The sequence below is a fragment of the Pteropus vampyrus genome, unplaced genomic scaffold (genome assembly GCF_000151845.1).
Source record: "Pteropus vampyrus isolate Shadow unplaced genomic scaffold, Pvam_2.0 Scaffold53, whole genome shotgun sequence".
Taxonomy (NCBI): domain Eukaryota; kingdom Metazoa; phylum Chordata; class Mammalia; order Chiroptera; family Pteropodidae; genus Pteropus; species Pteropus vampyrus.
Window position 1 is genome coordinate 4182303 of NW_011888834.1, and position 12198 is coordinate 4194500.

The 12198-nt window shown below is 33.0% G+C and overlaps 1 protein-coding gene across 3 annotated transcripts in view; it reads left to right on the forward strand.

Annotated features, from left to right (window-relative positions):
• The window catches only part of CBR4 (carbonyl reductase 4), a 104660-nt gene that overhangs the window by 6630 nt on the left and 85832 nt on the right, over window positions 1-12198 (forward strand). For 2 of the 3 annotated variants that reach the window (XM_011360285.2, XM_011360284.2), the window contains exons 4-5: window positions 1117-1251; window positions 10589-11023. In XM_011360285.2, coding sequence (XP_011358587.1) covers window positions 1117-1251; window positions 10589-10767 — 314 coding nt within the window. In that variant the 3' untranslated portion in view covers window positions 10768-11023. Of the gene's footprint in view, window positions 1-1116; window positions 1252-10588; window positions 11024-12198 lie in introns of those variants that run through there. The other variant, XM_023530732.1, reaches the window with a different exon arrangement.

Genomic DNA, 12198 nt, shown 5'->3' on the forward strand with positions numbered 1-12198 from the left:
TATATATAAATTTTTAGAATTGTGCTACAAGTAAATAAAAACATATAATTGAAAATAAATTAAGAGAATCTTATTCTAGAAAGGACTACTTTAAACTGCTAGAAAATTCATGATATTTCAGAAGGTACCGCTTTTCACCAGAAGAACAATCGTGTGTGGTATGAATCAAAGCTTCTAAAGCTTCCCGTTTGGCCTTTCATGCCTGTATTTTTCTTTCTTTTTTATTTTATATCATCATATTTTTCTTTCTCCTAAATACCCCTTTCTCTGTTCATCTGCATTTTCTCTGTTATCTCTTTTCTTTTTGTTCTTCACAGTTCTCTTTCTTTGTCATTAACTGGCATATAATATATGATGTAGATAAATATTTTAATATTGGACTTGTTGATTATAACATAAGTGTTTGGAATGTTTTCTAAAATAAAAATTTTCAAAACTTTTGTGAGGATCTCGATTAATTTTTATATCATAAGTACAGGTCACTGGTGCAGAAAATTACTTCCCCACTTATGTTTTACATGAATTTCTTTGCATACAGTTGGTATTTGAATTATAAATTATTCTTTCATATTCATATAAATGAGGCCACCCAATAATCTTTAGTAGACATTACAAGTTACTGAAAGTAACGAATTACAAAGAATTTGTGGTTGAAGCTTTGCTTATTTAGATTGACAGTAGTTCACATTTAGTGAGATCTTCAGATGAACTATTTTTTCAGGTGGAAATGAGTACTGTGGAACCATAAAATTAATCAGCCATTATCTGACTTTTTTTAGTTTTAACCTCTTCCTACTGGAAGCCTTTATAAATACTATAGAACTTTTATCCTGTCAGACCTAATGAAGTGAGAGTGGATTCTTTTCACTTAATGGATCAGTTCTCAAGCCCTGTTTGGCATTTGGGATTTCACACAAGCTTTCAAAACTTGTTTTCTGTGTATCTGGAGCAGACTCAGATTCTTACCACTCAAATGACAATGGTTAGAAATCCTGATTTTAGCAAAGGACAAGGTGAAATAATTTGTACCTTTTTTGTTTGTTTACTATAAATTATCTGAATATTCAGATAATCCCATTAATTGGTTTGAATTTGATTTCACTTTTTTTCTCCTAGGAAGTATTGTTGGTTTAAAAGGCAATGCTGGCCAGTCTGCGTACAGTGCCAGTAAAGGAGGAATAGTTGGATTTTCACGTGCTCTTGCGAAAGAAGTAGCAAGAAAGAAAATTAAAGTGAATGTAGTTGCACCAGGTCAGTGAAAACTTTTTTCTTTTTAAACATAATTTTTGGATGTTTATGGTTTTGTACTGTAATAGCAAAGATTGTTCTTGGGTCTGTAATTGCATCAGCATCATTAGGCACTTCTCAGAGAGTATCAGAACAGGAACTTGGAATCTGCACTGTTACTAAACTCTTGAGTAGCAAAATGAGGGAGGGTGTGACTGTGTCCTGACAGGACTTAAAATGGCCATTCCTGGCCACACTGCCAGGCTTTTGTTTGCATAAACCACATTGCATTTTTTACTGAATGATTATATCCAAACTAAAATCACAAGAGAAACTTTTTATTTAAAAATCAATTATAAATTAAGAATGTAAGTATTTTAAGTGTGTGGAGGGTGGGGGGGAGTAATATTGGTAACATATACCCAGTAATTGAACAAGTCCAAATTGTATACCTTTAGAGAACTGTTTCCATTTTAAGTATTCTTCTTTTCTTGTGATATTCTGTTTACTGCTCACAACATTTGCTAATTAATTTAAACTTTGTCAGTTTGTCAAAGGAGAACTTTCCATGTAATGTGCCTATTACCTAAATATATTCCTTATGTCTATATTACAGAAACAGTACATCTTTATATTTAAAATGTCTAAATAGCTTCATAATACAATATGCTTTTAATAACAGTATAAACCAGAGGAAATAATCAAACAAGGCCGCATACGTGATATCATTTGCACATTTCCCAAAGTAATCACATATAATAACTGATATAGTAACTACTCCAGAAAGTCAGTATTTGTACAGAGAAAGAAATGCTAGAGGTCACATATGTTTCTTTTCAAAATAGATAAGAAGCCTTTCATTGTATCCCAGAGAGCTACCCAGGATTCATGTTAGAATTTCAACACAAAGGAAAATTAAAAAAAAGATATTTACATAGAGGAAGAAAACATCTTTTTAAAAGTCACTCTATGAAGTAATAAGATTTTAATAGTGAGTCTAGGAGTTGTTGCCTCTTTAATGAGCGAGTGGGGGCTCTGAGGATCATTGTGTATTGGTATCAGAGAAGGAAAGTGTTAGTCTGTGATGACAGAACTGAGAACCAGCCTGGTACTGTGGCACCAACAAGCTCTATTACATATGCAGGAGGTACTACATTTGCAGGGAGTGGCCAACAATGAAGATGATTAGAGAGGTGGCTGTTTAATGAATTTTCAAAATAGTAGAAGTTAGTGGGAAGCTTATAATAGACCTGCTGCCCTCCTGTGGGGAATCTGTCAGGAACACTTGTGTTCTTAAACAGGAACACTTGTGTTCTTAAACATGTAAGAAAAACAAGGCCAACAGAGATGCAATTCACCTGTAAGACAAAGCAAGCGTGATCTGGGCGAAGTACACAGAAGCTAGAGCCTTTTCTAGAAGGCAAAGGGAACATTTTTGCACACCTGTTCCTTTTATTTTGCTGAGTTTGGGTATTCTACATTACTTGAAAATATTGGTGGATTAAATGGGATCCAAAGCCAATTAACTTGGTCTGTTAGTTACCAGTAATTGGAAAATATTAAAACATAATGATCAGAATTATAGTTTAGGTTGTCAAAGGCTAAAGAAATTCTTTAATTCTCTTTTTTGATTTATAGAGAAGGGAGTCATTAGGCCTATTAATTAATTGGTACTCATGGATTGATGCCTGGGTAGAATAGTTCTAAAAACTGTGAAAAGAATCAAGTAATGAACTAGTGACTAGAGAAAAATTCTTTGTGCCTTATATTTTCCATAAAATCTTTATTTTTAAATTTCATACTAATTTTAGAATAACTTGAGGTGGAAAGGATTTTAGAGATCATTTATTCCAGTGATTTTTACGGTTTAGAAGACTGGGACCTAGGAGACAGAGTGATTTACTGAAGATTACACAGCTAGTTTATGGCAGGACTGTTACTAAAAGCTTTATCTTTGGATTTCCAGCTAAGGTAAGCTTAAAAATAATGGCCCCTTAGATTTCCTTTATATCGTTGCAAGCAGTTTAGGTGTTTTCGTCCTTTTGCTACTGTGGTCTGTCTAAACTATCTGGACTCTTCCAGTTTTATAACTTTTGCCTTTATATTATTTGCCTTTTGCCAAGTTACTAGTTGATAAAATTGCCTGGAATAGTTAAGAAGGTAATAAAAAAGTACTAAAACTTAATTCTACTATTATCACTCATTTGTTAGGGTGATAGAAATATTTGTTAGATACTTAGTTGGCCTTTGAATAAAATGAGTGTTTTTATATACTTCTGCCAGTTAGCCATGAAATCTTTGTTTTAGTTTACTATAGATATTTAAGAATTGATTACCTATATGAGAAAAGACATTTTGTTTTTGTTCATTGGTTGTTTGTAAGAAACTGTAGACCTTTGCCACCTTTATGTTTCAAGTCACTAATGGCTCCAGCTTGGACCCTAAAGTTGGAGTTTTATTTGGCACTGATGTTGAACTAGCAGGGATCAAGGAATTGCCAAAATGCTCTGATAGCCATTTTGCTCTGTAACGTGCCTTTATCCCAATTCATTGTTCAGTAACAGAAACTAAATTCATTCATTGCAAATCCATGAAAATTTGATACATGACTATGGTTTAGATACAATACATCTATTTTTTCCAAAAAAAAAAAAAAAAAATCGAAATCTTCACTGTCATGTTGGCACCGCTTTCTGTTTGTTTATGCTTTATGCAACATGATTTGATTTTAGTGTTAGCCCAGTGTATATGGAGAATAGATTATTTATGATTTAGGACTGCATATATTTGCTTCCTTCTCCTATAGGGATTGTAATGGTATGGATAATGAAGAGTTATTCTGGTTCATTTTGATTTAAAAGCTGGATGGTTTAAGGATAATGCAAGTGTTCTTAATCCGTAATTAATCATTCTGCAGAGTTACTGTCATGTATTCTATATGCAAAGGCTGTGCTAGGTTCTAAAATTACAAAAATGAGTAAGATACTTCTGCTACAAGGAGCTAAGTACAGTGGGGAACACAGACATAAACAAGTAATTACAATGTCATTTGATGAATGTAGAGATACATATCTATGATCTATGGAAACACTGAAGAATGCTTAATTTTGTCTGAGTGAATTAGTTGTCAAGGCAACAGCCTAAATAGTGGGAATCTAGTTTGTATACAAAAGGAGGTTTTATGAGTGTTATGGAAGTGTGTTTGTATGTATAACCTTTGCTAAATATCTTTCTAGTACAATTTATACTGCAGAAAAAAAACTTGTTTCTAAAAATGTGGCCATTTATAGGTTGACTTTTATTTTATTGGCTATATATATTTATCAGGTTTCCTGGTATGAATATGCTTCATTGGTCAGAAGCAAACTATAAGTTAAAAAAGTACAATTAAATAGATTCCATGAATTATTTATTAACTTTATTTTAGATAGTAATTACAACCAAATTCTTCACCAGATCTTTAAATAGACTGACAAACATTGAATTAACACATTTCTTTTTCTGTCAGTTTTCCTGGTCACCATCAAATGGAGTTCCCAATTTAGGAAAATAGCTAAAAAGCAAATCATAACAGGAAAAGCAAGGAACAAGAAAAATAATAAATTAGGTTATCATTTGCTGCCTAATATTACTGATATTTTAAAGATCAGTTAGTTGGTACACTTTAGTATTACTTTAAGTATAAAAATAAATTACTCATGGATAAACCTTACTGATATGAGAAACTATTTGATAAATTGAAATTATAATGGGAACATTGCTTTGAAATGTATGTGTTTTCAATAGATAATACAAACGATACAAAATTCAAAAGTATGATGAGGCATAGAGGGAAAAGTAAGTCTCTTCGACTCATCTAGTTCCTTTCCTCAAAAGCAACCCACTGTTAACAAGTTTCTTCTGCATTTCATATACAAGACAATAAAGTATGTGTGTATGTTTGTATGTGTATGTATATATTTAAGAGAACACTATTTACAGTGTTCTGTACCTTGCTTTATTTGTAGAACAATGTATCTTGGAGTTGATTCCATATTATTCCACATATAGCTGCTTCATTTTTTGAGTAACAATTTTATTGAAATATAATTCACATACTATACAATTCACCCATTTAAAGTGTACAATTTCAGTGGTATAATCACAGAATTGTTCTATCACCAAAATACATTTTAAAACATTTTCGTCATCCCAAAAGAAACTCTGTAGCCATTAACATTTGCTCCCCATTTCCCTCCAATCTCTTTAGCTTCTGGCAACCATTAATCTACTTTCTCTCTAGATTTTCCCATTCTGGACAGTTCATATAAATAAAATCATATAACATGTCTTTTGTGACTGCTATGTCACATAATGGCTGAGTTAAAAGACGATAAATTCTGTTTTATAGGTGTACCATAATTTATTTTACTTGTTGTCTCTTGTTGGGCATTTAGATTGTTTCTCATTTTTTGATATTACAACTAATAATGCAGTGACAATACTTGTATGTGGTTTATTTTGCACATATGTGAGTATATGAGCATAATCCTGGGAATGGGACTGCCAAGGCTTGAAGGGTACATGCATTTTAAATTTCGACGAATAGTTTAGCATTGAATTTATTTCTATTGGGTACCTTAAATGTTTTTGCCCCCTCCCTTTTTTTAATTTGAAGAGTTCTTATGTTTACTACTTGGAGAAAACCTTGTTGACAAATGCTGACATAAATTTGGCCACCACTCAAAACAGATAATTCTCTGCGTGATCTTATGGACTGTTTGGTATGGAGTTGATTTTCACATACTGCTTCCCTATACAATTTATAAACATATTAAAGACATAGAAATTCATTCTCTTTAAAAATCTTGGCCTAGTTTTTGTCAACAGCCTTGTTTCTTCTTATAAAGTGAGATTATAATTCTTTTTAGGCTCTAGAGACTTATACTAGAGAATGGACTTCTGAGTTCATAGATATATCAAGTAGTGCACATCCACAATTGTTAATACTAGTGATAGGCAGATATCCTAGTGTCTTATTTAAACATAAAGTTTCTGCTATATATAAAGATGTTCAAAACTAAAATAATGACCAGGTAATATAGAAATGAAATGCTAGTTATTTATACTATACAGCTGGCCAAAAATGGATAAGGAAATAAATTTTCTTTAGAATTTATCAAATGTAATTATTCTTGGACAAGTACCATACACTTTCTTTTATGAGCAATAATATTCCTATTCCTAAAGAGTTTATCTTTTAAAAGTAATACTGTGTGTGTCATCTCATATGCTGAACTAAAGTAAAAGTATCCTTGTTCTAAGTCAAGTGCATGTCGTTTCAGTTATCTATTTAGTGATTTAAGGAGTGGTAGTCTTCTACCACTAATTGTGCAACAAGTGATCAGTAATCATTTGTTGGATAGTTGCACCTACTTGTAGTTTGTAATTTTTATAGGCCAGTTTGAAAGGCATTGCAACTATGTATGTAGTAAAATGAGTAGAACCAGTTTCTGGAACATTGCAAATGAAGTGGAAGAATTATATGGAAGAGACTCCTCTGGGGTTAAGGAGAGAGAACAAACTGAAAAGCAATACAAGCACAAAAATGGGTGTGTAGAATGCTACTGATAACTCTGCTCAGGTCTTACGATATATGATTAGAATCCAAAGACAGTTTATATGCACTGCCCTGGGTTGTAATGTATTTATAGATGAGGATTCTGTAGTTCATGAACTATAGCATAAAATGACATTGAAATTTGGTAGAGCCGAAGTAATTATCATTAGAGACTAGCTCTAATGGGGTATATGGGGGTATATGGGAACTCTTTCTACTTTCTGTTCAATTTTTTTAAAACCCTAAAGCTGCTCTAAAAAAATATAAATTCATTTAAAAAAGTTAATGATGAGAGATAATGAAGAGAGAAAAATCTTTGGACATATTGTTGCTTTCTGTATCAAACATCATAACCAGAGTGGAAAAGCCAGTATTGGTGAAGTCATCCCTTTCCTTTCAACGTGGCCTCTAATGCCTACTTTACTTTAGGCTATTAGTGTAGATAGAGTTTAGTGATGGCTAGCTGCTTGTCCCATGAGGTTTGTCATTCCAACTGCAAGTCTGGGGAGAGGCTATAGCAAACTTCTCCTAAAGAAATAACACCCTTATCTTCCAAGTTTGAGCAGTAGAGGGAATAATCTTCATGTGACGTGGGTGCCAGACTTCATGATCCTCATTGTTGGACTCAGAGGGCACCTCTCTCCTTCCTTTACAAATGACCTAACCGTGACACAGATCATAGCCGAGGTGACTTCAGGGTGTACTGAGCAAGATTGTATTAAAAGCTTTGAGATGTTAGCTTTTATCTATTCCATATATCTGGCTTACTTGGTCGTTTTTGGAGGACCACAGTCTGTCCTAACAGCCCATATCTAAGTGGCAGAGGCCTTCCCATCTCACTGAGATTGCTCTTGAACTTGTTTCACTGCCTTATCTCCTTTCATATGTATGGTTTGCCTTCCAGTACCTCATACTCTGTTCTAGATCTGCCTTTTTTAAAAGGTAAAAACACCTTCGTATGGCCTCCCACGGGTCATGAAGCATCACCCTTTATCTCCGAAAGTACAAACACATCAGAACTAAAATCTACCTATAGGAAAGGCAAATCAGTTTCTTTCAACACAGCATGGATAAAAACTGAGATTAGCATCTTCAACTGGAATATTCTATCACAGCTATCAATATTCTATCACAGCTATCAATATAAAAATTGAGAGTCCTTTTAGGGAAGCACACTTTCCTAAACCTGAAGTAAGAAAAGTCATGAAGACTACTTAATGAGGCATAATTTTCATCTTTAGGTCATAGTTTTGTAGAGTTAAAAGATATTTTAGTAATCTGTGATTTTCAATCTCTTTCACTCATTTTGTGAGACAGAAACAGCCATACAGTTTTAGATAGTACATGACTTTCCTCAGGTCATAACTTTGATAGTATTAGCAGAGTAGGGAACAGAATCTAGTTTAATGTGTCCTAATCCATTGAGGTTTTTTTTTTTTTTTTTTTTTAACCACAAAATGCTCACCAGAGCCAGTTAGAAGTTGAACCTAGAATTTGTTAATCATAGTTAAAAGGTCTCTCTGCAAACCATTTTTACAGCAGATTATTGAGTTTTTTTTCCTTAAGATTAAAAACACATCATTGATTTTTTTTTTTTCTTTTGGCTGAGAGTTTGAGATTAGTGGGGAAATATGTTACACCAATTTTGCTAGAATTCAAAATGACCTTAGAATAAAAGATAATTGTATCATGAACTTCTTCAGAAGGAACAAGCTTTTAAATGTTACATTCATAATTTAATTCATTCAACTTTTTTAACATGTGAGGTGAATTTTCTTCCTAATACACTCTGAGGCATCTTAGAAAATAAGTGTGTCCAAACACATAAAGCTTTGGATATCAAGAAGCCCCACGATAGTGTTTTTTATGATGTTTGAATTGTCTATTGATTATTATGACTTCACTGTAGATGAAGTTTCATTTACAGTTCACTTGAAATTCACCAGAGTCTGGCTATCCAGTTTTATCATTATCTCTATCAGCTGCTGCTTTTATTCTTGCATTCCTTCTGCCATCTCATTGTTAAAGATGAAAGGAAGTGAAGGAAATGTTGCTGACTTTTAAAATGTAATATTTTATAGTAGAGAAGATCCTATTTCATAATGTAATCTCATAATGAAGTACATAAATAATACAAAATTGTTTTGTTATTCCAGGCCCTTATTACAGACAGTTTGGTTAGTACTGTGCATCTTTTTTCAATAACTTTTTATCTAGATGCAGAAATAATATATCTCTTGTGGACAATTGGGTAAGTACACACAAGTACAAAGAAGAAAATAATGATCACCTATAATTCTAGTATCTAATGATAATCACTTAATATTTTGGTATATATTTTTTCAGTCATTAATATAGATTAGTTTTTTTTAAATTTTTTATTTTTTATTGAGGTATAATTGACATAACATATTAATTTCAGGTATACAACATAATGATTTCATGTTTGCATATATTGTGAAATGATCTCTACAATAGTTAACATTAATAGTCTAGTTAACATTCATCTGCATACAGTTACAGAATTTTTTCTTGTGATAAGAACTTTTAATGTCTACTCTCAGTTACTTTCAAATGTATAATAAAGTATTAACTATAATCACCATGCTGTATGTTACATCTCTGTGATTATTTTATAACCGAAAGTTTATAGCTTTTGATAGTAGTATAACTACTTTTGTAACCTACCTTTTAAATATACAGATGTTATTTTTCTCTTATTTTAAGTATCCTGTAGCATTTTAATGCCTGTAGGATATACCGTGTGGATATAATGTGTGGACGTACTGTGATTAATTTAACCATGTCCTTATTGAAAGACATTCAACTTGTTTCCTATTTTTCTCTAATAAAGCTGTCACTGTCATAGGCTTCATGATAGAAAAAAAAATCTGTGGTTATTTCTTACAAGACTGTTAATAAAATGTTTCAGTATTTCTAAGTGAAAACAAGGCAAAAAAAATTAAGCAATTATATAGTAGTGCATAATAAACTTATAGCTTGATACTAATTCTTAATTCAGTGCTTAGTTCATATTTAACCTGGTATTTTAAATGACAGTATATTTAGTTTGGTTTACAGTTTGAGTTATAAATGATTTAATTATAATGCAAGCCAATTTTGGAGCTGTACTTTTGAGATTTCACATTAGACTTTCATTTCACATGTCATGTCTAACTCTTAATCCATCATTTTTTCGTGACTTTAAAAATTTTAAGATTTTTCTAATTGTTCATTTTATGAGGAGTAATTATTCGCTTTCTTTTTTAAAGCTTAAATGATTGAATAGTGTACAGAATACTGATTATATGTTTTTTATTGGTAATATATTCGTGATATTTTCTTCCCTCTACCCCTTGACTCCATTCAAGTGAAAATTAATCAGTTCCGTTGTACTTTGTGCATATCTCTATAAGGATGTTCACTAGACTTTCCTACATTGTAATTAGGGGTGCAAGTAACTGTTTTCTCCATAAATTATAGATTTCCCAAGGAATAGAATTTTTATTCATGTTTTTATCTACCCACTTATGAGTTGGGCCAGATATTTGGGAATCAGGTATTGTTCAATAGACGCTCATTGAGTTAAAGTGAATAAAAATGGAGACTTGGTTACTTGATTGCTAGCAAAACTCTGCATTTCCTAAATAAGATTTATTAGTAACCTCAAATTATCAGGAGTAAATTCATTTTTATTTGAAATTGAAGAAATGTCTTAGTGTCTACCCTTTTCTACTAAATAAACAAACATTTCTCTTTTAGGATTTATTCATACAGATATGACAAAAGACTTGAAAGAAGAAAATTTAAAGAAAACTATCCCTCTTGGGAGATTTGGAGAACCTATTGAAGTGGCACACGCGGTTGTGTTTCTTTTAGAATCGCCCTATGTTACAGGGCATGTTCTGGTGGTGGATGGCGGATTACAGCTCACAATGTAATTTACAGATTATTCAGTTATAGTGGTGATTAGAATCGAGGGCACACTTTGGCTGTTGATTAGACAGTCTTACCTACATGGGTGACATTTGCTAATCAGATCTATTCATGCTACAAATGTTGACTTCCATCTTTATATGTATATCTCTGAAAAGAACAAGGTGTGACCAGTTGTGTTTTGTTGATGGTATGTACCTTATAGACTGGCAATGTTAATATGTAAACATTTTTCAAGTAATAAACAAGACTTAATTTATACATTTTGTCTCAAAAGTGGAAAAAATTATATAGTTTAATTTTCTTGAGTTATATCATTGTATCAGGCTGAATACTCTAGAACAGTGATCCCCAATCTTTTTGGCACCAGGACCAGTTTCGTGAGAGAAAATTTTTCCACAGCCAGTAATGTGGGCGGGTGGGATGGTTTGGGGATGATTCAAGTGCATTGCATTCAGTATACACTTTATTTCTATTATTATTGTAATATATAATAAAATAATTATACAACTCACCATAATGCAGAATCAGTGGGAGCCCTGAACTTGTTTTCCTGCAACTAGACAGTCCCGTCTAGGGGTGATGGGAGACAATAAACAACCCAAAGTGTGTCGCTTATACCCAGTTACTCTGTAATCTTGTTTTGGTTGCTGTCACTGCAGAAAACTGTGCTTTGCAAAGATAGGATATTGGAAATAGAAGCAGGCTTTTCAGTGCTTTTGTGGCAATCTCAGGATTTTCTGCCTTGACTTTAATCCAGAACGTGTGGAGATTTGAAGTTGTCTCAAACATACTTTCAAGGCCACTGTCATGTGCAATCTCAAGCAGTTGATCCTCATTTAGCATGGATGAAATAGATTCCCCTGGCTTATTCACACATGGGTCACAGATCCATTCCTTCCCAATTCGAGGGTCTTTTGCAGTTGGGAAGTAATGCTCAAATTCTTGAAAGCTGAGACAGGTGAATGTGCACCAGCTGGGGGAAAGAAGGCCCCAGCTCAGTCTCTTTCAAAATCTCTGCTAATATTAGAAACATTTCAAAAATCCCAGTGTTTACTCATTGCCCCCATAATTCCAGTTTGTCTTTGAATGCGGCCATTTTAACTGCCAACTTGAACGCACTTGTCGTTCTTTCCTGAAGTGACAGATTGAGTTGGTCAAGCAGGTTGAATGTGTCACACAAGTAGGCAAGTTTTGTGACCTATTCCATGTCATTGAAATGTGCTGCCAGTGGTGACTGTTTTTTTTTTTAAAGAAATATCTGGAGTGGCTCTCGTAACTCAGAAACTCTGGCCAGTGATCTACCTTTAGAAAGCCATCTCACTTCTCTGTATAATTGCTGTGTATGTTCTGTGTCCATGTCCTCACAGAGCTGCGCGAACAGACGTGATAAGGGCATGCACTTTAATGTGGTTGATTGTTTTAATTACATCCTG